A 26,218-nucleotide genomic window follows, 5' to 3' on the forward strand; every position below is an offset into this window, starting at 1 on the left:
TCGTTGTGCACGGTCCATGACTAGGAAGTCATTGGTAACAAATTTTTGCAATGGGAACAACGTTTTGATGGCAGATTGAAAGTTTCCAATGCGATGTAGTAGTCGTTCGTCTCAATTTCGTTAGTTTCTCAAATATTCAGACATGATCTAACTATTGTTCGATCCTAATTCGCCATTTCTTTTCTGAGGAAGTTCCGGTGTTTTTTTTTCCATTACCACGACAGGATTGGGCAAAACGAATCCTACTACGGGCCTAATACGAAGTCCTATCAACTTCGCTAGCCAAGGGTATTTATTCGGGCAGGGACTGTCACTAAAAGCAACGGTGGTTGGCGAGACTAATGTAGTATATACTACTCTGACCTAACCAAGCTATGCGGGCCGGACGATGATGTCCTCTAGGCCTTCTTTATACTTTTCCAAAAGATGGAAATATTTGGTCGCTTACTTCTAACCAAAACTAATATCACTTGCATTTAGTGTGATCAGATTTTCGCTAGTTTGGTTTGTCTGGTCAGGTGTAACCTCCAACAAAATGTTACAACCTCCAGCCATCGTCGCTATACATCGGCCCTCTCCATTCGGTCCTCGAGAATATCTTTGGATTGGATCGACATATTACAAATTTTTCTGAGGAAAACCGTTTGCTATAGCTGAAAAAAATGACAAAGGTTTAGTCTCATCCGTCAGCCAGGCATTGATCTTGTCTGTTAGGACGCCCTCTGCCGAACGACAAGGAAGATATCTGAAGGAACAATGCTATATTGCAGTTTGTAGACGCCTGAGGGATTTTTGTCCTTTTCTCTAGTTTGTGTGCTTGTTATACGTTGATTTTGAAATGTGGATGAGACTTACTCACGACTTGTCGAGAAATCACCGTCTACATGTTTAAATACCCAAGATTTTACACAATTTCATGGTTTATCTTTAAAATTGAAATTGGTTCATATAATATATTGGACGATTTGTATACAGATATTATTAACCATATATTGGCCATTGACTGCAACTGCATGCGGAAGTTTGAGCGAAGTACATATAATAGCAGTTGTCCCACTGAAATGTGGCCGCCATCATGCAGTTATGTAATCCCTCACAACACAAACAAACAACAAACAAACAAAACAAAACAAAAAACCCAAAACTATCAGGATGGTGCATCGTCACTTAGGAAGCCGTCATTATTTATGGCCTGGGGGGGGGTCGGAGGAATCTGAGGGGGGTCACTCAAAAATCGAAAGCTACAAGGGGGGGGGGGTTGCTCAAAAGTGGAGAACAAGAAAGGGGGCTACTCATTTTGTTGACATGTATTGAAGCATTTAGTGGAGTTACGAATTAATACAACAATAAATAGTAAAGATATGTATATTCATACCCGTTATTTGTGTACACACACACACACACACACACATAATATATATATTACATATATATATATATATATATATATATTATATATATATATATTATATATATATATATATATATCATAATACAGGTGGTTTCAAGTAGAAACTAAAATCTCATTACACTATGTGTTTCACGTTATTGTGATCTTCAGACGAGAATGATCAGCTATTCGACGTGGCAAGCCTTATGTTAGAGGCTAGTACTGAGTACATTTTTCAGTATTTCCTGATTAAAGATTGATATACTTGCCTGATCATTAATGAGAAACGTCTGCTTTCTATATTCTACATTGTATAGGTTACCGATAGGGGAAAATGTGTAAAGCAAGCTTATTCTGATGCTATAAAGTTTAAAACCAGTTGAATGCCTTGACAACAAACCCATCTTTTATTGCAGGAAAATAATAATAAATAATAAATGTGAATAAATGTATGTCTGTCGCTATTTTTTCGGTTTCAAAAAATATAGTTGAAATCAGTGAACTGAAATATAAGTTTTGGAATACTGTCTCAGATTTATTTTCCTTTGAGTTTTTTATACGAAAAAAATACTCCCCAAGTGCCACCAAATAACACCATTTTAACCTCTATTTTTCAAAAGCTCCAATGGCAGGAGGGGGGACACCCCCTCCTGACCCCCCCCCCCCCGCGACCGCTTATGCGGTCGCACCACATCTTCCCCCTCTTGAAAAAAAATCCTACAGAATAACTGCATGTCACCAGAGCACTGGATACAGACCTGTACATCAGCCCCTGCCACAGCAATAGGCCAAACCCGGAATTCGAATCGACCACGGTACAAACAAAGCCATGTGCGCAAACGCGCACAGACGTACGTGTATTTCCATACGCGTTTAGTACACATGTGGGTTTGTTTGTACCGGCATCACGTGATTATTTGGGCGTACTGAGTATGTAGAACGCCGTACGCATCGCGCCCTTTTTATTCCGGAGTAGAACCATTGGAACCTCCTTCCGACAAAGACCTATACCACAGGGTTTAATCAGGGTCTGTACAGGGCCTGTCGCAGCAGCAATCCATTTTACTGTATAGATATTTAACTTTCCCAATTTTTTTTTTTTTTTTTGGGGGGGGGGGAGTGGGGGTCACTCAATTTTCTGTAGCAGAGAGGGGGGTTACTCAAACACGTCATGGTTGGCAGGGGGGGTTACTCGAAATTTTGGAGTTTCGAAAGCAATTCCTCCGACCCCCCCAGGCCGTAAATAATGACGGCTCCCTTATTTTAACAGAAAGAACATATTGTCGTGGATCATTACACTGCACTGAATGTCCTTCCTTTGGATGTGATATTTTATTTGTAATATCACCAGTTTCTGAAAATGGGGGGGGGGGAATTCAAGATAAAATGAAAACTGTCAGGTATAATTGCCTTTTCTGTCACAAATGAATTGAAATGGTTTTTCGTTTTAAATGGACATAATTCAAATAATGTCTGAGAAAATTGCCAAATATTTTGCGACATCACTGGTCAACAAACCAAGAAGATATGCAATTTATACACCAGCTTTTATATAAACGATCTAAAGAATTCACCTGTCAATATATATCTATGATTTAAAAATACAGATGTTAGATTCTTCGAAAACCATAAATAAGACCTGATAAATAAACAAATAAACAATTTGTAGTTGCAACCAGAGAACTCAGCACATAGCCGTTCTGTTTGATGGACTTCGGGAAGAAGCTCATACTTCAGTTTCTGAAGATCAGGGTTTCCAAATCTTTGCATAGCTGCATTACATGTTATGGTGTAATCATTTTCATGACTTTCCAAGACTGAATGACATTTTGCCAAAAGTTATCATCGATACAAAAAAAATCTCGAGCATAACTGCTGCAAAAATATAGTGAACAAAGCAAATCGATCAATAACATCAGTATAGACCACCATTCATATTTCATTAACAATCAGTACGTACACTGCATCGGCTATACTTAATCCCATGTAAAGTCTCGATTCAGGAGTTGACTGGCTTGTAAATTGTAAGGCTGGTAAAAGGCACGGACTTTCTCCAAAATACTTTCATCTATCTCTGGGTGCTTTCGACCCTTATTTGCCCCCAGACAGTGCATTGGGAAGGAAAGTTTAGAACAATAGTTGCCCTTGTTCGAGTTCACGTAAAACTGCCATTCTTCGAAAAATCTTGGAAGACCCAAAAACTTCTCCGCTCGTATGAGTGTCGGTGCTGGGTTTGACTGTTTGAAGCTCGTGCCGTCGACGACAAATATTTCGGGGAAGTATTTTAGCCATCGCTTGAGATGCTTGACGTAGATACCGGTGTCGATCAGTTCGTTATCTGCATCAATACTCCCATCTTCTCGCAGCACCGATGCAGCGAATGTATCCCGGATTTTGTAAAATCCCGTGGTTTTGTTCAGCTCAAACTCGTGCGTATAGTCTGAAACTGCTCGACCAACAGGGTCGCATAGAATAAGTATGATCTTAGTCTTTGGGGATATTTCGTTGTGTATCCTTTCGGGGACATTCTCTGGGAAGACGAAGTACTTCGGCGTCGTTTCCATGGTTATCTGAATCTCAGTCGAAAACGGCATCTTCCTGCGGTACCATTCCAGACTCCGGTCGGGATATTCGTCAAAGTAGTGTTTCTCAGCCGTCACAGCAGCGATAAGGGGATGCGTGCTCAGCCACAGAGTCAGAGCGGTAGTTCCACACTTCTTGGCGCCAACAACTACAACGTTTGGCAGCTTTTGTTCACAACCTCTCTTCTTCAGAGCGGGCATTTGTCTCAACCCCCACATTTTACTTTTCTTGTCAAGCCAGTAGCAAGTCGTTCTGTAGATATTATGAACTTGCAGAAATACATCTTCCAGTGTTCCATCCTTCAAGAATATATTATCTGTCTCAACTGATATATTTTTAAGGTCCATTTTTGGCAGATCAAGGACAAGTTGAGTTGCGTGTAAATTTTCCTGGACATGCAAATTGTTACTGACGTTGCCATGGTTTTCACCTGGGCTGAGCACGATACGATGGATCCTGTTCAGTAATTTCTTATTGTCGTCGAGTCTGTCAGGCGTATTTGCAAGTGTGTGGAAGCTTGCTGAAATGAGGATTATGGTGCCAACAACAACAATAGCGATGGCCGGAAGAGAGTAATAACTTCGCCTCCCTGAAATAGAAATTTAAACAAGAATGACTCTCTTATTATGATTCCTAGCCTGATCAACAGAACATAATTAGGTTTTTCAAATACTTTGGACTAGTTACGTAAAGCTAAGATCCATTTAAAGGGAAGGGGTCGTCGAAAGTGTACCTGTGCGATTTGTATTTCATGCACGATATCTAGATGCACCACGTCAACATATCTGCAGCATATTAATTTTATGATATACATTATGACAAGCATGTTTTAACTTTCATCAATCGCCGACGTACCTTGGATATGATGTGTGGATTTTTTGTATGGATCAAATACGACTTTTGAGTGCCGTTCCGACGACCCCTCTCTTTAATGAGAGAGAGAGAGAGAGAGAGAGAGAGAGAGAGAGAGAGAGAGAGAAGAGTGAGAGAGAGAGAGAGAGAGAGAGAGAGAGAGAGAGAGAACTGAGAAGTGCTATATATGATGCTCATTCTCATGAGACCATCAACTGTATTGTGTGTCTGTAACACGAGTTTTAGGCATAAAACTATTCTAACAGAACACACACACTCATATATATATATATATATATATATATATATATATATATATATATATATATATATATATATATATATATATATATATATATATGTTTACATATACTCGTTGCATATCGCATTATATGCTTGCCACAGTCAATTGTAAACATAGCTGGAAGACTGCAAACAAAAGTGTGATTCACAGTCCACTGTGCCTAGCTGCATTTATTTGAATTTATTTGTCAGTGCTTTGTCGTCGATATCGCTTTTGTCAGACGTATCTGGTGCAGACTTATTTGGTGGAAGGACGCTGGAACGTATTAGCACTGTTACGTAATCATGCAAACAAACCGACATATTATCCGTGTCTCAACCAGTGAACAAGTGAAAGTACGATTTCTGGTTGATCTAACCTATGTAGAATCGTGCAGGTAATAGGGTTTCGGGTGTCAGAAACGTCGCTGGTTTTGGCCAGGACAACTTTCAGTGTATGATCAGAAAAGCAGGGTTGACAGTTAGCTGCCGAGGCTGATGTGCAAGGGCCAATAATTACTATAAAGCAATTGCTTTCCGGAATTACTCTAATTAACTCACCTTCATAGTTGCATAGAAAATTAACCAGATTGGCTATCGACTGCATCTGCGTTCCCATATCATTGATCAATCAGGCAATTACCATGGTAACATTGGCATAAGTTGAACAGCAATCACTCGATCGAAGGAAATATTTTATGGCGTCATTGGTTTGTAATTTGAACCGGGTATCGTTTTTAGCTGTACACCTTGAATCATGCAACATACATGTATAGCATTATGTCCATGGCTGTCGGAGGACTGAACATTACTCCTTCCTCAAATCAGAAACCGATGAGTTTTAGCCATAGTGGCGAAAGGCACATCTGTGCTTACGCAGCACTGTCCTTGTTGGTAAGCTTTGAGGTGTGTATTACGGTAAAAGATTGCCAGCGGGTGACACTTGCACTGATAATACTTTCCTATTGTTATGCAGATATACACGTAGGACGAACAGACAAGACACATTATGTAATCAGCATACATCGAAGACGGATGAGTAGAAAGTGACAACGTGATGATTCCTCTAAACATCCGCGCCCAAGAAGACGATGTCGCGTATTTTTTTCAACAACTGATTGTCAACAGTTCTGTAAGTCGATAAGCAAATATCATGATCATTGTGAAGGAAGGAAAAAGAAGACTTTCTGTTCATTTTTTAAATCCAATATTGATAATCGTCAAAATCCAATCTTAACCTCTCGCAAGCCTCTGATCTTATCAATCGTCCAACGCCACACCTGTCGTCACGTATCGGGTTGAATGATAAAATATTCACGGGTTTCAATTTCCGTGGGCTGTAAGCAAGTCAGGGTGTCTGCAGGTGTCCCTCAAAATTATATTAGTCATATCGTTTTATGAATGACCGATAACTTCAATACTTTATCGGTTCATTTTTCGTTTCTACGTTTCTACGTGTGTGTACAGATGATCGAGCACTCCCCCCTGGGTAAATACTTATAGTGACATGTGACAATATGCATGTTCTCGGGGAATTTAGACCTCAGGTTGTTGTTCTTGCGTATGTGAGAAAACTAATATGCATGGTTTATGGTTTTGTTGTTGTTTCAAACATATTGATATCGTTGCAAACACAAGTAAAAGAACACCGTGGTAAGTGGGTTTCGATGTCTGTGAGTACCGTGCTAGTATCGTCACCCTTTCTTACAAGTCGTTGCAAACCAAGCCATGTTAATACCACCCGTTTTAAACTTTTGATAGTTTTTAGCTAGTTTTGTTCTGTATATCCACTGCAAGTTCTTGGTATACTCCTAAAAACAAAACAAAACAAAACAAAAACAACAAAAAAAGACATTTTATCTTGTCAACACAACTTTTCTCGTAAAATGCACAGTTAAGCTTACTGTTTCCATTTTAATTTTAGTTCATACTGAAATTAATTTCTTAATAATAATTAAAATGCAATGTACACATATAGGTACAAGGTTTATAGTTGACAAGCTGAATAATGTGTATACTGTATATGTGTATCGCAACATGATTTGGGGAGTAGAACAAGAAACTGTAGTTGAAATTTACAACAAAAATAGTGAAACATTGGGTACCAGTATGCTGAACTTTCTGTTGATGAGCGCCCTCATAGTTTTAAATGTAACGCTAGTTTCAAGTTTGTTTTCCATGGCAGAGACAAATTACGAAAGGCCATGTGCCGGTAGGTGAGATGATATTGCATTTTTCCCAAGAGAATTGAAGGTTTATGTAAAATATCTATGTAAACAATGCAGATAAATAACCGTGTCTTCTTACACGACTCCAACGAAAAGGCATACCGAATAGAATTGCAATGCAACCACCGCGCACCCCTGACGTGTATCGGGGACGTTGCCTTCAAAACACTAATATTAATGTAATGATATTGTTTCGGTTCCTATGACTGTAGATCTTTTAGCGTTTTGACTGAATATATGTCAGATTTTAAAGCAATTCCAATCCGTCAATGTTCTGTCAAGTTTCAATCCCGATAATTTAATCTTTGTTTTCTCGATATTATTTGTTCGCAATGTTGTGTATACTACATGTGAAATGTTCAGCTTAGAGAACAAGGTGTATATTTTTAATTTTTGAACCTGAGAATTACAGTAAATCTTCTACCCGACAGTTGATCGCAAGAGCTCGATTCTCGGAAACCAAATATTGAAATATTTTGTTATTGAAGGAACAACGTCTGGAATTACCAGATTACTTTTAAGAGCGTTTTTTTTTGTTATTTTAGTCTTATAGGAAAAGTAAGTGTCTTTTGTAAGAATTAGCCTTGCGACAATATGATATCACAGATGGACGGGCCCAGGATGCAATGTTCCCGACTGTTTGCAAATGAATTATGGTTCGAACTAAAATTAAGATGGCAACTCTCATATTGGACACTACACACTCACAGGATGTGCTGACAAATTTAGTATGTACCCGACACTTTGACAAAACCTTGATAGTAAAAACGAGAACTCGTATTTCAAAAATGTGACAAGAAAGTTGCATCGGGTCCCTGGGGAAACTCGAGATGAGAAATAAATGCTAAAAATTTACAATTAAATTGAACGTGAAAGACGAGTCTGTATATTCTTTGGAAAGTATCAAAATATCGCAAGTAATAAATATTTTCGTCGTTCCGAGTAAGTAACATGATCACGCCACAATGTTTGTAAGTACTAGTAGGCCCTACCTGCTGTTTTCGCCAGCCAAAAATAGACCGCCACGATCCATGATGAAACATTCTCTAATTCATGGTTAAATTTTCAAAGATCGTTGTGATGTTCACGGAAAGAAACTAGGGGAAAACCCCACATTTTTTAAAGATAAAGTATAGGAACTGTAATCACTCATAAAATTGCATCTTCCTAACGCGCAACACCATTCCAATCCCAGCTCTTAAATCAACTTTAACAGTATAGGTAATTTTTGATGATCTTTTTTAACTTGGTATGTTTTCAATATGTTTTGTCACATGACTAAAGACCTGTTTAATACTGAGTATATACATGTAAAATGCACTGGTTATTGTCTTCATATGAATTCTAGTCCGGACTAAAATTCACTACTTAACAACAGCAATGCATTCCACACATGTGCAGGCTGAGTTAACAAGTTGAATAAGATGACTGTATATCTCAACATGCATTTGGGAGTGAAACTGGAAACTATTGACATTAAAAACAAAATAAGTGAAAATAAAATCAGATCAGTCATTGTGAAGTTGAATAAAGGTGATGAACAAATGATGTCGGCCAAGGTTTTCGATACAGTTGTTGAAACAGTGATGAAGTATGCACATGTATGGATTTGCTTTCTTTTGTCTTGTTTTTTTATGGTCGTAAATTTCGTAAATTTGGGCGCGGCTTGCTATGGCGTCAGTTATGCTTTTAGACGCATTATCATTTGTGCCCGTATCAGTATCATATATTGATCTATGCAATGACTTTCCCTCATGTAGTCATACTCTAAAAAGTGATGCGAATACAAGGTATTTTCGCATTTGTTTACTTTTATAACTTTTGTCCAGTCATCATGAATCATACAATTAACCCCAATAAGTAAAAAAATCAATGCGCGCTAATGTTTAACTTTAATTCTAATTAATGTAAATCTATTAGTTGGTTTGACATAGTTTCACTGATTGCTAAATAAATCGGTATCGATTGCCGAAAGCTTCGGCAATATCATATTAATAAGCTGATGCGTAAACGAATCCCTGAGAAGTCAGTATTTTACCAGTCTCATGAGTCTGTCAACGCCCGACCAAAGTAGCTGATTCATATGCAAAGTAAATTTTGAATATGTATCATGAGAGTTCAAGCCAATCAGAATCAAGAACATAAACAGTATCTTATCATAACAAAAGAGGTATTTGTAAGCAACGTTGGCTGCATGCCAGCCCATGTCGAATGGTATCTCTGCACGAACTCGCTGAGCGGATTGACCCCAACGATCGTGACGTACGTGTTTTTTTTTGTGGACAAAATCTGTGAGCTCGTCCTTTGCCAACGGATCCATTCCAAACCGTAAGTAAATTGCTTCTCGTGATTTCCGTTCGGTAGCTATACGATTCACCGCCGACACCATTCGAAAACAACAACAATCGGTTGATATTTGTATCGGGCAGGAGAGAACTTCGTACATTACACTGCAGCTTCTCAACTGAAGTAAATACTGTCCAAGGCTCCACGAACGAATCGCGCCGCTGCGTTATGAAAACCAACCAACATGTCAATACACGTACACATAATATATGTTCCGAATGACATGGTGTCGATCATCTTCTCTTGTGTGGGCGTTGATTTTGTGCAGTTTGTTGTGGAATACTTGCAGTTTATTTCTGTGGATTGTGTTGTATGTAGTACTGTATATACACAGTATTACCGTGGAGGTATCGTGGTATTACTGTACGTATCAGAAAATGAAAACATACACCGAGCAACTCCCCAGCAATTCCTTTGGAGTTGTTGTTTGGTTCCGTCTATTACCTCCATGGTTAATTATCACTAGTTATACATTTACGGATGTTACAACAACCGCATCCGGTATTTCAGCTACCCCACGATTGCATGTGACTTGAAGAGATTACCATTTTGTCGATTTTCGGTCTTTTGGCGTATTAGCTCCATGGTCACCGACTCTGAACCATGTCGCCTACAATAGTTGCACGGTGTCGAACGGTTTACATGCACTGCCGGCATGGTGTCAGGTTTCGTCCGTTGTCTACGATGCGATGTTCCAGTAGTACTGAAATTTGCATGCATGACCTTCCGAGTGTTTCTAATTACATAAGACGAAAGTTAAAACGTGTATATGACGATTATTAAGTATGTAACTTTATATGTCCTTTTCTTTCTTTCACAATATGCTCTTGCGTGCAGCCTGGAAGCTTCGTAAGCCTCATCATGTAAACACAAATAACTATCGATTTTCCAGCAGCGTCTAAAAGAGGTAACACCGACAATGTATAGATGTTTTACCAACATACAAACGACCCCCACCTAAGGCATCGATTTTTTCGCCCTCCCTTATTACCCCAGGGGCCAAAAATGACGATTAAAGATTAAACAAAGTGACAAGGCTTGAGGAACGTTCCTAAAATAATTTTATCATTGAGATGGCCTGCTATGCTCATCGACTTTACTTTATCAATGCCATGTACTAATGTATGCACGTCACCACATCATCAACACATGGCAATGTTTTGGGGTCAGTTTCCGATGGAAATACATGTATAGCTAATGTTAGGGTACATTCCGGCAGTTTTTATGTCAAAGTAAATATGACAAATCTAAACTACATCATTGCAAATAAAGATAAGTTCAATAAAGGACCCTAAAATCCTCATTCACCGGCCCTGCTGTGAGGCGTAAGGACTAGAAAAATAGTAATTCACCCACCCTGGTTGTTCAAATAAGCATTTAAATTTAGCACATATGTATTTTGGGGCATACGGAGATTTTTTCCGTCTTTTGTTTTTAAAAGTCTTCTCTCCTCCAGGAACCATTTGTCTGGTAGATCTCAAATTTGGTTTTTTGCTTCATTGGGATGACCTTATTATCATATGACCAAATGATGATAAAATTTGGATATGCAAATAGTTGGGCCCGATTTTGTCATTTTGTGTCAAAACATATTTTTTCAAAACTGCTGGAGTAATAGCTTTCAAAGCTATGAAAGTCTTACTTTGATTGACAGTAGTGATGGTGTGCCATGGTATAATTTTGTTATCGTTATGAAGTTATAAAACCATAGGAAACAATAATAGTTTTCTGCAGAGCAAGATTTGATCAACAATTACAATCACTTAACAACGTGGTACACATGATATTCATATATTGGGACGATCAGAAATGAATCATCTTGGTGCATTGTCATTTTGGACATGGACCCGATTGTATGACGTCTTTTGTAAAGTGCGCAACAATAAAACTACTAGATGAATTTATGGTATATTTCCAACACTATTGTCAAACGATAGCTGCCAAGCCATTGTTCACCAGAATCTCTTTACCGCATTATGAATTTCTTTCCCAAAGCAACCATAGTCTTAATAAAAACTGTCTAGAATCCACACTGCTACATGTTTCTTTCAGGGTCTGTGAATGCAAATCTACTCTGAAAACGTGGTCAGATTGATTCTAGACAGCAAGACCTCAACTAAACATGGCTGCTTGTTATGTTTTTGGGGAAACATCAAAACTTCTATGAGTTGTAAACTGCCGCGATACTGTCTGGTGTGTTCCAAAAGAATTGTTTTAGTGAACTTCAAAGTCAGCACTGGATTGAATCGAAGACCACCCTAGTTTGATTTTACACGCAAGTCTTTAAGATGTTTACACCTTCTTTGCGTCTGGTGTCTAGAGAATGATTGTTGAACATAAGTCTGTACTTTTGATTGTGTGGAACATCGTCCAAGAGTTCAGTGGCCCCAGTAGACTGACTATACAAACATGTTCTCTGTTCTCAAGTTGGTGGTGCCTTTATGCAAATTTTGACCCCAGTGGACTTGTGGAGAGAGAGTGTATTTACCTCATTGCCAGGGATCAACTTCCCTTTGACGTGCTTCGTTTATCGTAGTGGCACGTGCCTGTTTGGTCCGTTTATTCACAGTGTCGCAATCCCACTTGATAATCAATGCCTTGATGGTAACCAGCTGTCTTCAAATTTTGTATCTTGATAGAAGTATTTTGGAGGTATTTTTAGGGGAGGAGGAGAGATGGGGACAAGTTTGTGCGATCCCAAGAAGTACGACATACAGTACATGTTGTGTCTGGGTTGCAAAAAGTAGTGGTCAATTCTAGCTTTCTGGTCCCTGGATTTCTTAGCGCCGGGCAATGTCCTTTTCATTTTTCTTCAGAGCAGAGGGTGTATTTTTGTTATTACATTCCCAGCGGTAGATTCTACTCCAAACGCTGTTTGTTGTAACTGTTTTTTACTACATTCTGTATTGTTTTGCCCAAAGTCATACCCTGTGCTATCCCAGGCAATCTCACCAAACTGATAAACACTGTGTTATATCAGTGTATGTAAATTTATCCTGGAGACCGTGAACAATTGAGTGTGTATTACTGATTAATAGTGTCTGGACAGGTTTTGTGCATCTCATCTGAGATAGGACAAGATAGCCTTGTGGTACTCATCTGACAATTGACGTTGAAATGGTGTTTTCAGTACAGCTTAAAATGGCAACCACAGATCATGTCAGTCTTTGAGATGGTACTTCACCTACAAGGGAGAGTTATTTTGGTGTGACTTCACATCACACGTAGTCCACGTTCTGTGTGTGGTTTGTTTGGCAAACTGGAACACTTACAGTGACAGCGATAAGTTATGCCCGCAGAGTGGCAACTTCTTTTGTGAATCAGAGCACGTTGTCTGGGGTCTTTCATCTTCTGAGGGGAGGGGTTCAATACATACACACTCATGTGTTTGCCAAGGAGTGATTTCTGATGTAATTCCAGCTGCCAGGAACTTGTCTTTGTTATCTAGTCTGAAAACGACAAACTGAAAAGAAACAAGGGGCTAGACCATGCAAGATGAATAAATTTAATGAATTATGTTAAAAATGTCTCTGTGTTGTGATGTTGCCATGGCAACATTGATGGAGCTAAAAGAATTTTTGTTCACTTGTGCGTTTCAACGGAGTGTATAATTTGGTGTGATTTTCGTGAGGGATTCAGTAACAGGTTACCATACAATTAAAAAGATTTCTGGTCATTTGCAACATTTGATAAGGTCTACAGATGAATTTTTCGCAAATGGTACAGTAGTCTTTTTTCAGTGTTTAATTATTATGGCTCACAGACAATTTTACTGTAATATTATTCTAATGTGATTTCACCGTCTGAAAATCAATTTTGTGTTCGCTTCTTTCTTCATGATGTTTTGTGATATAACTTCCGACGTACATACATCATCACAGCTTCTTGTTCTTCCTTCTCTGATATCCTGCATTTGCATTCAGGTCTGTTCTTCTGTTGTTATTCAGTCAATGCATCGGATCCAGCGACAGTCTTTGGCATCGCCATGTCAGGACATTAATATTAAAACGTTCGAGAACGGCCATTAATATTTATACGCGCTGAATGCGTGTGAATGAAACTGCTGTGTAGTGAATACATTACCGGCAGTCCTGCAAGCCGGCTCTTTTCAGACGATCTCTAGACGTCCATCGAGCAGCTGTGGGCGAGTGGATGGAGGAGAAAAAAACAGGGCGTTTTCTTCATTCAGAGATCGTCTCAAATCTTGGATGCCAAGATGGAGGGTGAGACTGTTCGAATTATTTTTCATGTAACTCAGTTTGATGTGAGAGACATCAGTGCTTGTATGAAAGGAAAATGGGTTGTGGCATTGTTGTTATAACAATAATCATGTATGTCTAGAGCTGTACATGCATGCATCATCTACATGTATATTCAAATGTTGAACCATCGGCGATTCTCTCTTCCAGCTTGGACATTGTTGGTCTGAGTACCATCTGGCGATTCTCTGTTTATTTACAATGGAAACATCAAATTGATCCTGAAATGAAAGACAACGTTAGTCAGTCGTCAAACATTTTGTGCTAATTTATAATAGAATCCATCGTTTGTTATTAATTGATGGAGTACATGTCCTGCAAAATTGTTAAGGAATGACTCATTGCATGAAATTCAATCGCATTTCAGATTTAAAAGCCAAGCAGCTTCATTTCTATTAAGATGAAAAATGCGAAATTACTTTTTCCATTTTTCAAATTTTGTGCGATAGAAATCTGTTCAAAATGGAAATCGTGTTCATATAGATGCTATCAGTCCATTAGAGAGTTCATAACAGAAAATACTGATTAAGAGAATGATGTAAGAGAAATTGCATCAGTAAATTTCAATATATATGCACAGAACTGCCTGGGAGCCATAGCGATCAACTGCTTGACTTGTGTTTTAAGGGCAAAATACTAAATCATTTCTGTAAATTGTGTTTTTCAGTGGAAATCATTTGATTTCACGTCTGGACTTATTACTTTAGTTTCTTTTGCTAGAAATTTTACTCATTTGTAAGGGGGCACACCCATTCTGTCAAAAGTAAAAAATATTCAAATTGTCAATTTTTAAAAAAATTGAGGTGTGTGGAAATCTTCGTTTATTTGTAGGGTAAGGTTTCTCTTGGAAATTAAATTTGAAAATGAAGAAAAAATAGTCAAAAATTATTGTAATCTAAATATTATAAAGTTAAAAATTTCTATGAGTTGAAGCACAGATATTTCACTTGATGTATGAATTTTATAATCTCTAACAGTTCCTGGTCATTATACTCTATAATAGAAATTGAAACTGACGCTTTATGTCAGGTGTATTAAAATTTAAATTAACACTTAATTAAGCTTGAGTGAAGTATCCTTGTACATTTTATACTGTCTTTTTGATATGTAAATCACCATTCCTGAGATTTTCCACATGATATTTTACAGTCAGGTACAGAATAATGTTCAATACATCCATAAAAAATTATTTCCTACATTTACGGCTAGCGCTTACATGGTGATATGTGAAATCCCGCAACCAGGAGGTGGAAATTAAGGAAATATTTGTAGAAAGATGATGAAACATGCACAGATGGCAGATACGCACATTCACCGATGTCTGGCTTGTCGTAGGCGCTGCTTTCTGATATTGATTTCAGAGATCTTTATGTTGTATGTGTAAACATTTCATTTCGTGGAAAACCATGTTCAAACCGTTTGTGAATATTGTGTTGTGTTACCCTCAACAAACCAGCTTGTACAAGCATTACCCAGTATTCTCCAAATTTAGATGTGATTTCATTCATCGATATATTCAAATACAGTAATCAATACTGACACACTGTGTCTGCAGGTTTATACTTGTCACAAGGAAAGAACCAAATGAATTAATATCACTAATGTACGTCTGACTGAAAGAAAACATAATTTCTCTGGCAGTTGAGTTGACTGGCATTTTCAATGACTTGTTCAAATCCTTTTTTGAACATGTTGAATTTTGCCTGATGTTGAGAACCATTGAACGTCCACAATCGTGCACAAGTGGGCGAGAATTCCATACGTGACGTGAATTGATGAAATATGCATTCAAAAAGTTGGAAAATTGCGGAAAAAAATTTTCTTGAAACTGTTTGTCTTAGGAAGCCATTGTTTCACTGAGATTTTGAAGACAGGTTTGTCGTTTATAGCTCTCCAGTTTGATGAAGTGAGATGCGATTACTCCGTCCATTAATTTCAGAAGATGATGATGTCATCATTGAGCGACATTAATGTGGTTATCTCAAATGGTCTCATCCCGATATCTCTTGTATACATCAGTATGTTGGTATAGTCCTCATTCTTCCTCTCTCATCTTCTTCATCACTTATAAGTCAATAAATGATGTCAGCTTCTTTCACTACTATTACACTGAAACAGTGAAATCGTCATCCGCTGTATCTGCATATTTTATCTGATAATTACTTTAACGGAATTGTTATGGAAATTTCCCGCATATCTCAATAGCAGATCTCTGAACATTGTGTCTTCCACACAAGGGAGTGTAGCTTCATCTTTGCCTAGCCTTTTCACTTTATTCACACTCCTTGCTTTCCATTAAAATTTGAATCCTACGTGTGAAAGTCTGGAGTGCTTGTCTCATGGCAACACTGCTTCTCTTCTGGAGTGGGCAGGCAGCTTAGCCAATCATTGAACTCTCCTCAATCATGTTAGGCTATCAAATCTATCTTGACTATACAGTACTTGCCATGAATTTGTGAAAGAAATTGATGAATTTTTCTAAAAAAACTATTAAAGTTTCTGTTATCATTGTAGACATGGCAGTACAGGCATGATAGCGCAGTCGTCGTTATCACGGTGAGCGCCACAGAAACAGACTTACGCAGTGAATAAATATGAACACATGTTGCACCCCATATTGTTTCCTTGGTATCTTCACAGTACAGTGCTAATGCCCAAAGCATTTCCTATTGTTCATGAAAGCTTTCATTGTTTGGAAGAATTATGTAAGGTGCACTATGAAAAATCACTTTCAAAGACTCAGTGTCCGATGATTGTCCACTTCAACTCATAATTATGTGTATTGAACTGTTGCATAAATTATGTTAATATACTAATGGTATTAAATTTTGAATCATTTTTCCTAAGGGTAGTTGTACTAGTTATTCCATGACACTGATAATTGACAGCGAAGTATTTATCGCTTTGATGTGAAATAATTTTTACCATAAAATTTGACCTGTTTTGTATGATATTATCTGATTTGTGTCAGTATAGTGGAGCAGGCTGTTTGAATAATTAATATAAAGTTAATAGTACTTACAGAATGTGTGTATTGGTGGTATAGTAATGTAAGAATCCTTTAATGCAGCACATCCACAATTTCTACACATTATATGGTTGATAAAAGGTTTCAAGTAAGTGGTTTTTCATTCAGATAGGTGTGAATAGTCCAATCAGGATAATGAAGAGGCTTTTTTCCCAGACTATTATTTGTATACATTGATTAATTAATGATCTGCATGAAAAGAAGGTGGAAATTGGTGAAATATATATACACAGGGACTAATAATAGAGCACAAAGTGTACTTTATTACACAGACTCATTCTTGAGACTTTCATGAAATGGTGCATGAAAGGACTGCATTGTGTGGCGTTTTGGTTCACAGCTTTAAATTTAACATTGCTGTTTTACCAGTTAACAGAAGAATCTGTTCAATTTTGAACTGCGAGTAAATTTGACGGCAGTGGTGTGTGTTCTACAGAACTGCAAAATGGCTGAAATGCAAGGGATTCAAAATAAAATTTATAATACCTTCAGGCTCCAGTGTTTGTATTTCTACTTAAATCAAGAATTCTTTGACAGGGAGCAATAATTATAGATGTACTTTCACCCACCTAAAATAGTGTGGTCTGTATATAGATGGGTAGTGGTCCTGATACTGCCTCGGATTATGTCCCACAAATTATCACAGTCATAAAATTGAATGTTGTTTGTGCATTGAAATTCAGATGAAACAAGTCATCAGATATGGAAGATAAACGCAGTTTAAAGTGAATACACTGTATAGGCTTTCAGAGACCCTGCAAGCTGTAATGGAGTTGATAAAAGGAAGATCATAAATCATTTGATGAGACATGCCCAGTTTAATACTGTGACAGGCAAACATTAAAAAGGCGGGCTGTAGAGGATTCAAATCATGCAACGTTCACATGTCTACAGTAACTGTAAATGTGAGTGCGACAAAGCTCAAGGCACGTGGAGTAACGGAAAATTTGATCGTTTTACCACAGTCCCTGCATGGTCGTACAAATGATCAATCGTGTCCCTACAAAGCCATCCTGCGTTACCATATAGGCGTGGATGTCGCCATAGCTCTCGACCCCCAACATGCAAGTAGACATTCATAACACATTCTCATTTTCTGCATGTACGGTATATTTGCATGAACTTCACATTGGCTCAGCTTCAGTGCATTGAAAGAAATTTGCTGAAAAAATGACGATGTAGCATAACGTGTAAATAATGTCAAAGCACATGTGTATTTACAAATGTTTGTGGTCACTGGAAATATAAAACATACAAATATGTAAAAATCAGAATTTTCAGGAAATACTCATTGTGCAAAGGTATGTTTGGATTATATTGCCTTTGTGTGAACAATTATGTATTACATTGTATAACCATTGATGATCATCAGGCAGATATTCTTGTATTGTAAAGGAGAGATTCTTATTTAAATGTTAATCTGTTTGTCAATAAAATTATTGATCAAACTGACATACATCGGACAAACAATTGAAAAATTACATGTAATGCTGCCATTAATTAACATCTTAACATATTGATGAAAAATATGGTTGATGTGTTTTTAGAGAATCTTTTGTGATCATTGTATTTTTGCGCTTACAGTTAATCACTAGACAGTATAAAACTGCCTTCTAGTTTTATGTTGATTCCTTCTCTGGATCATGTAATTCTGAAATTCCAGTCGTCAATGTGCCGGTAATTTTCAGTCTGTTGGTGAAGCGAAGAGCACCCTCGGGGTAGGGGGTGACGTCATGTCTGTAAAAGCGATTCATTGAGAATCAGATCGTGATGTTGGATTTCCGTAATTTTTCAATTGTCGTTTTTCCAAGAGACAATGAAAGCATCTGGCTGCCCCTGTGAGTTCCTACCTCCCATGTTCCATCAATTATGTTCCGTGGCCATTCATCGGAATATGAAAGGAAACATGCTTGTGTGCACCCTCAATCCATCTTCAGTTGAATGGAATGATACAGTTGCCATGGCATTGCTAAGGTGACTGAGCTGTCTCCATAAAATTTATCTCTTGGTTGTCACAATGATTTAGAAGTACTGTTACAAAAATTGTAATTATGTTTTATCACCAGGAACTTTTATAGACGTTGAAAACAGAAGTGGCCTGTAATATCTGGTTGTTATCGTAGAAACCTGGACAGAGGAAGGTACATTTGAAGGACATGTAAGTATAATAATACTTGATATATTGAATAAAAAAAAAATCATAAAAAGAGAAAAATTGAAACTTAATATCAAGTAAATGCCAGTCACAGCTTTGTTTGTATTCATATCTGTTTCAAGTAAGTATATGTTGATTAAAAAAAAGACTGAAAAAAGTAAAATTGAAAGTTATTGAGTAAATTCTAGTCACTGCTATGGGGTTTTGTACACTATATGTGTTCAGTTGTCAATCGGGCAAATCATGTAATTTTGCTGTACTTTGTCAGCTTTGGTGCTGGTCATGTCTGCCATCTTGTACACTGTACATTCACCCGTCTGCGATTCCAAGACTTTTTCAAACAGTGCTGTTGTGTATCAAAATGTCTGCCCATTCACGGTTTGAGACCACTGCTACATGATGTCCAATTTCCAGAAGTACTTCAGCTGTTGACCCTGTTTGACCCCGGGCTCTCACCTGCTGTCCTGGCCCACCGGGACAGTGATGAGAAAGTCTGCATGGGGTCAAGGGTCACAGAGAGTTTAAAACCTGCAGCAGACAACATAGTGAGGTTTTCTGTGAAATAAAGACGACGTGCAGACACTGGGAAAAGGGAAGAGAGTTGTTTATTTGATAAAATGAAATGAACTATATGGATGTTTGGCTCAACAACTTTGAATATTAAGTTTAAAAAAAGCCCATGTACGTGAAAGAGAATGATATACTGTGTGGAATACGTGAAAAAGGCAGCCATATTAAGTCTTCAGTTTCATTAGTTACTAGTAAAACAATGGTGCAAGGAAGAAAAATACAGGCGGTGGATGATGTTGAAGAAGAGATGATATAAATAGAATGAGTGACATTACTATTCATTAAGTTGGTCTATTTTACTATTTATGATGTTGGTCTGTTGATTGCCTCATTTGCCATTTGAGACCACATATATGCTTAAAAAACAACATTAGTTCGCCAACTGTTTCTTGTGATGTACGTCAGTCGTTTGTGTGGAGTCATTCTGAGAAAACAGCTGTTGTTATCATATTAGACTGAATATTAATAAAAACGTCACATATGTGTGTATCTACCTTCACATCAAAAACATCGCGTGATGTACTGATCTAAATTTAAACTGCTGATATTAAAAGTTTAATGAAATAATACAATATGCATGTACATCTGACTGTGGTGTTTGTACTTGGAAAATGTCACCGATATAAAAGGTACCGTTCAATAGTGTAATCCCAGAACACACATCCTTGTTCTTTACTGGAAAATGGATGGACTGGTTTTCATATTTATTTTCATCAGCACTTATTTATAGAACAACATGGTAATTGACGTTGATAATTGGTGTGAAATGGCAGTCAAATGTCACCGTCATGTAACTGTTGTATTTAGGTCGAGCCGTCATGTTGACATGTTAATAATTTTTTTCACATTTATAACAGTCCTCTAACATGATAGGTCTTTCCAGTTAAGATTTTACCAATGATATGTAGTTAATTATTAAAGCATGATATGGGTGATGTTTACTAGTAACTCTTCATGTCCACTTGAGGAGCTGGTGATTACACAATATTTACCATTTACATGTTGTACAACATATTACCAGTCAAAAAAATAAAGTTTCAGTTTTCTTGATCTTTTTTCTCTTTCCGTGGCAAAACACAGACAGCGCAATAAGAAACGAGTTCTGAATATGACGACCATTTCAAACAAGAGTCGAAGAGGACAATGTCTCATGATATGTGATTCATCTAAAATTGTACAACATTTGTACTTTTCAATCATTTCTGTGATCCTAGGGGTCTTGGTGTCATTTCACAGTGCATCTACAGATGCCAAGACAATTAGTTCATTTTCTGAATGGAGAAAGATATGTAATTCAAGCTCCTATCCTCGTTCTCAGTAATGTGACGTGTATAAATGTACATCATTTGCCCTTTGGTGTTTCTCCTCAAATGTAGCAATGTCAGATTTCCAAAAATAGAGCGCCAAGGCCACCGTTTTATAACTACTTTTATTTTTTTCCATCCCTTGGGACATGTGTGTGTGTTTTTGTACTTCTGTCATTAATTCAAAATAAACTACCGCATCTCCCTGTGTGGCATAGTTCAGACAAGTCATTTCAATCATAGCAAAGTTGACAGATTAAACGTCTATAGCCCAATTTGAAGATGAACGCATACATTGATATTCATAATTTACATATCAAATGGAAACAGGAGGTCACTACTCAACATATGCAGGATTTTATGGTATGTGTTATGATACCTTGTGGTATATTTATACATACATGTGTCACAAAAGAATTTGATGAGTGACTGTTGTCTCAAATCGGCCAGGTTGATATTTCATTGGGCATGTAAAAGTTGTCATAAAATCGAAAACAGGATATTGTATGATTTGAAAAGTATCTAGATTGATTGGAATAATAGCAAAAAGAAAAGAAACAATAAATTATTAATTTTGGGAGGAAATAGTGGCAAAACAGATTTTAATTGGATTTGTGTATTTGTTTGTTGCTAGAATCGTACAGTGTACCAATTGTAGGAAGCTTCTGAGTGAGATTTTCAGTTTATTGACCCTTTTGATGATATTCTATTCATTGGGCATTAAGATACCGATACCATCGTGTGGGTATAGTGTTCTCTGTCCACAAGTGTTAAATGCAGTCATGTGTTAAATATCATGCATGAGTGTTACTGTGACATCAGCAAGTGGATGTGCGTCATGCAGCTTGAAGTGAATGGGCTAGCTCTTGTGTCACCATGAAGGACACATTGTTTTTTGATGTCATGAAAATTGCCATGCGCACACTAGTGATGTCATCGGTCTTTGCGTAGGTTTAAGTTATCCAATTGCGAAATGTGGATACCAAAGATCTCCCCTCGGTGTACAGTGTACTCCTGCAATGGTTCTACTCCGGAATAAAAAGGACGCGATGCGTGCTACAGACTCAGTACGCCCAAATAATCACGTGATGCCGGTACAAACAAACCCACATGTGTACTAACGGGTATGGAAATACACGTACGTCTATGCGCGTTTGCGCACATGGCTTTGTTTGTACCGTGGTCGATTCGAATTCCGGGTTTGGCCTATTGCCTCAGAAATTGCCAGCTTACTTTGTATCCATGGTGACAGGACTGATTCACTTTTAGAACTAGTAAACATGATTTTTACTCAGGTTTTTAAAACTTTTTGAGTATAAGTAAACCGTGAGAGGAAGTCAACGTCTAATGGATCTTGGTTGCCAGGTGTCTTTCTAAGTGTTTTTCAATATTTCAAACAGAATTTGTCATAAATGAATCCATGAATAATTACTTGTAGTTCATAATGGCAGATTTTGCCCTTTGCATGTATATCAGATTTGTGGATGGAATATTAATATGGATTGGAAGGGGTGTATTTTTAAAGTAACATGATTTAAATGATGGTAATGGATTTTAACAGGGCAGTTCTTATTGGTAATAAAACTCTATTCCCATTTAGTTTGTACTGTTCATTTGAATAATGAAATGACCTTGTTAAAAATTGGTCATTTAGTCCTGATTGTATATTACCTTTTGAACAAGGGGGGAAAGTTATGATCTTTTACAGTTATCAGTGTCCAAGTTTTGGTGAAAACTGTTAAAATATATACATTTTCTACGTTGTCAAAGTTCTTTCAGAAAGCCTGTTCTAATAAGACTTGACCTGTGACATTTTAAGTTTGCTTTTTCATTAAAAATCCACCCACGGAAACTGATGTCAGTTACCATCCCTCAGTAAAATAATGACAACTTATTTTTGAAACTGTTGAAGGAATTTACGTGAATTGCTGTGGAAATCCATCGATAAAGTAATATAGAGTGATACGTTGGTGACCAATTGTCTGCAGATTACTAAGTGTCTTGCTCCAAAATTAGTTTAGTGTAATTTATTACATTTTCAGAGTGTCACGACTTTTCATTAGTGAAACCATGACCAATGATATCTTAAAAGGTAGTTATGTAAATAAGTCCTGTTTTAGTCACTGGAATATTTAATAAATGTGGGTGTAGAATTCGTGAAAATTAGATAATTGTGTTTTGTATTCCGGCTGATAATAATATTAGGAGGAAAAGGTAGTATATTGGTTGTGTGATGTAATTGTGTTATAATTGCCAACTTCATTGTTTCTTCTGACCTCTTCCGATCTCATATAAGCGTTAATACTATTGTACTGTAATCTGTGTGTCATTGTGTGGAATCAACCTTACAGGTAAGGGTTTACAGAGTTCATGTTTTGACAAGTGCTATTTGCAATTTGTTGTTAAGATTAACACTAGGATAGTAGGAATACCAAATGCTGACAATCAATTGTTTCAGCCTACAAGATGTAATACCTTCTCCCTACCAGTGGGGTGTGGGAGTCAATTTTTGTATTTTCAAATATTCCAAATTGCCATATTTGTAAATATTCACAGAGAGTTGAAGGAATAAAATACCCTCACAGGTTTTTGTCTCCAGTTGGAAAAGAGAGACATTTAGTCCATACGTCCGTGATATAAAAAGCAGATAGTCAAAGGATTACACCTTTTGACATACACGTAATATATCATGAAGTGTTACTGTGTTATATGAAAGCCTGGTTCATTTGCATGTTCTGCCTGAGAAAAGTTTCACACAGTCAGTGTTATCAATTGGTGAATTGTTTTGAAACCTGTCTGCCAACTGGAAATCCTCATGATGCATAATCAGATGCCGGTGTTGCTGTCTGCAGCATATGCAGCCACAGCTGTCACCTGCTGATATGCCCGAGACAGACCTTGAATAACACAATCCATAACTGATGTGCTTTAGTTTGCATGGAAAATTTTGATTTTATATTGTGATATGGATCCATGAGTTTTCCGATAACATTTAAGTGTATGTTGAATTACCAAGCTGCTACATCACAAGCACAGGGTATACATTGTATCTTATTCTCTGATTCTGTCCATGTATTTCTGGGGCAAAGACAAGTATATATGGATTGACATGGCAATAGTCAACTCATGAATATAGAACATATGTTTGAAAATAATGCGAAATGCAAAACCTAGATGTATAGTGAGATTATTGTGCCAATGAAGGACAGGTGAAAGATTATGCAGTCAGATTGGACATGATGAATTCGCGTTTGAACCAAATTTGAACCAACATGATCTGACAAAATGACTGTTTTTTATTTATTTTTACTGAGTAATGGTACCCATCATGTTTCAAAGAGGATAATAAATATGTGTACTGTGTGCAGGTAAGGTCACTTTGGCGACACAGAGTCTGAAGGGGTGTACCTGACCAATATTTAAGAGAAAATTATACCTGTGAAAACACTACATATAAATGATAGCTGTCGTGTGGTGGATTGACATGCATAAAAATTTAGAATTTCAAAAAGCGATGTCATTGATCAACCCGATTATGAAATCAACTGTGGATGTGAAAAGGGCCTGTATTTTTCTATGGTGGTAGAAATATTGGTTGTTTCTGGAAATGTAAGGGCCTGTGAGAGTTTCATCACTAACGTGCACATGTTCATGCCCAGCTATTTATCCTTTTGAAAAAGGACAATTGTAAAATTCCTGTGCAAGCAAATGCCATAGCTTCATTTAGGAAATTTTTTTCCGAACTAGTTTTTCAACTATCTTAAATTTTAATGTAGTGGGGATATGTGACTGTGACATGTGTGTTGGAGAATACTTTTTACTTCCAAAATTTTGCTTCCAAAAATTTTTACTGGACACAAAATCTGTAAGTCAAGGTGTAGTCACCAAGTTTGATACATGTACAACTTGAATGAGGAATTTCACGGTAATTCAAATCTCTTTGGACTTCCTTCTTTCCTGCACAGATCTGGTAGCTTTTTATAACCCTGATTAACGGTCAAGGAATTCTTTCTTAACTCCAAGTGCATACTTTCTGCTAATGACTGTCTTTACTGTCAATTGTTTCTGGTTCTGTCCTTTGGTTTCGACGTATGCCAGGCATGCAGCATTGGTAATCTAGTACCCAGGCTAAGATCAATATTATTGATGTGTTTCTTGGCTTTTGAAAAAACCTACATACATGTTGTCTGTCCCAGCCGATTACTTTCTCAAAGCATTCCTTCTGGGTTCTAATCCCCCTACGTCCACTCGTGTGCCAGAGAAAAAAATTGGAGAGATTTGTCTCAGGAATCGATAAACTTTGTTGAAAACGTTGGATGACAATGGTCAATCTTACTTAGACAGATGATGTTTCAGTGAGAGGTACACTTTCCTGCAGTGGGTACGTTTGAAGTTGGATAGATTTAGGAAGTTTCCAAGTGGTATCTTCAAAGGTAAAAATCATTGTACTTTAGTTTTGCTTCTGCATTACATTTGTCCTGTTGTAAATACTTGCTTATCTGTGTGAATCAGTGATGTATTTTATAGTTTTGTAATGGAAATGTTCTTTCATGTGTCATAGTCATGGTTGTTCTGAAACTTTCTGAGTTTCCATGCTGAATGTTCCATGAAAACTTCAAAAAGTAACCCATAGATGTAGCCGGAAAATGGCATGGCTATTTCTGAATGTGACATAGATGAAAATGAGAAACTGCAAATATATATTGGGATTTGCAAGATGAGAAAGTATGGTCCTGCTATACAAGTGGAAAGTTTAAATCAATGACATACCCAACTTTTGGTCTAGTATGAACAGACCACGTAATGATACATATATTCTCCTTGTAGTCATACTGTGTGTTGTGCATTGTTCCTGGACTGAGGCACTTTTGATTTTCTAAAATTTGTGTTTCTTACATGTGGTAAACCTTTGAGTGTCGTATTTTGGCGCATTCAGTATCATTTTCAGTAGACTTGTGGTGATGTGATTACGTATTTGATATGTGTCAGTGCTATGTCCCTGTACTGTACTACCTTTGTTTTCTGTGAACAAAAAAAAGGGTTGGCTGTGGCCGCAAGAATATCATATTTGTCCTACAGCTGTGTTGGACTTCCTGAATGAGGTGAAATGGAATTTTGTGGTATCTTCCCTATATGTGAGCTCTGAACCAAGGTAAATGACACTGTAGTACTGGTACTCAGTGAAAATATCATCACAATACCACCACCTGTCCCTGTATTT

The 26,218-nt window shown here is 37.4% G+C and overlaps 2 protein-coding genes across 32 annotated transcripts in view; one reads left to right on the top strand and one right to left on the bottom strand.

The window, feature by feature from the left end:
• Positions 1 to 1,774: 1,774 nt before the first annotated feature.
• On the bottom strand, positions 1,775 to 6,056 carry LOC139121518 (heparan sulfate glucosamine 3-O-sulfotransferase 1-like). Its single transcript, XM_070686469.1, has 2 exons — positions 5,669 to 6,056; positions 1,775 to 4,562 (listed from the first exon to the last, which is right to left on the bottom strand). Exons 1-2 carry the CDS (start codon positions 5,724 to 5,726, stop codon positions 3,367 to 3,369), a joined length of 1,254 nt encoding a protein of 417 aa, XP_070542570.1. The 5' UTR covers positions 5,727 to 6,056; the 3' UTR covers positions 1,775 to 3,366.
• A 3,452-nt stretch (positions 6,057 to 9,508) lies between these two features.
• The window catches only part of LOC139121513 (semaphorin-1A-like), a 97,215-nt gene continuing 80,505 nt past the window's right edge, over positions 9,509 to 26,218 (top strand). For 26 of the 31 annotated variants that reach the window (XR_011549299.1, XR_011549300.1, XR_011549301.1 and 23 more), the window contains exons 1-2: positions 9,509 to 9,663; positions 19,035 to 19,126. The gene's annotated coding sequence lies outside the window, so the exon portion shown is untranslated. Of the gene's footprint in view, positions 9,664 to 13,758; positions 13,905 to 19,034; positions 19,127 to 26,218 lie in introns of those variants that run through there. The other 5 variants (XM_070686462.1, XM_070686458.1, XM_070686467.1 and 2 more) reach the window with 3 other exon arrangements.

This window comes from Ptychodera flava, chromosome 21, assembly GCF_041260155.1.
Source record: "Ptychodera flava strain L36383 chromosome 21, AS_Pfla_20210202, whole genome shotgun sequence".
NCBI lineage: Eukaryota > Metazoa > Hemichordata > Enteropneusta > Ptychoderidae > Ptychodera > Ptychodera flava.

Bases quoted from the DNA above. Each gene is read 5' to 3' on its own strand.
- LOC139121518 (XM_070686469.1), bottom strand. From the start codon at position 5,726: ATGGGAACGCAGATGCAGTCGATAGCCAATCTGGTTAATTTTCTATGC. The intron at 4,563-5,668 runs GTGAGTTAATTA...TTTCTATTTCAG, and splicing joins TTTTCTATGCAACTATGAAG to GGAGGCGAAGTTATTACTCT.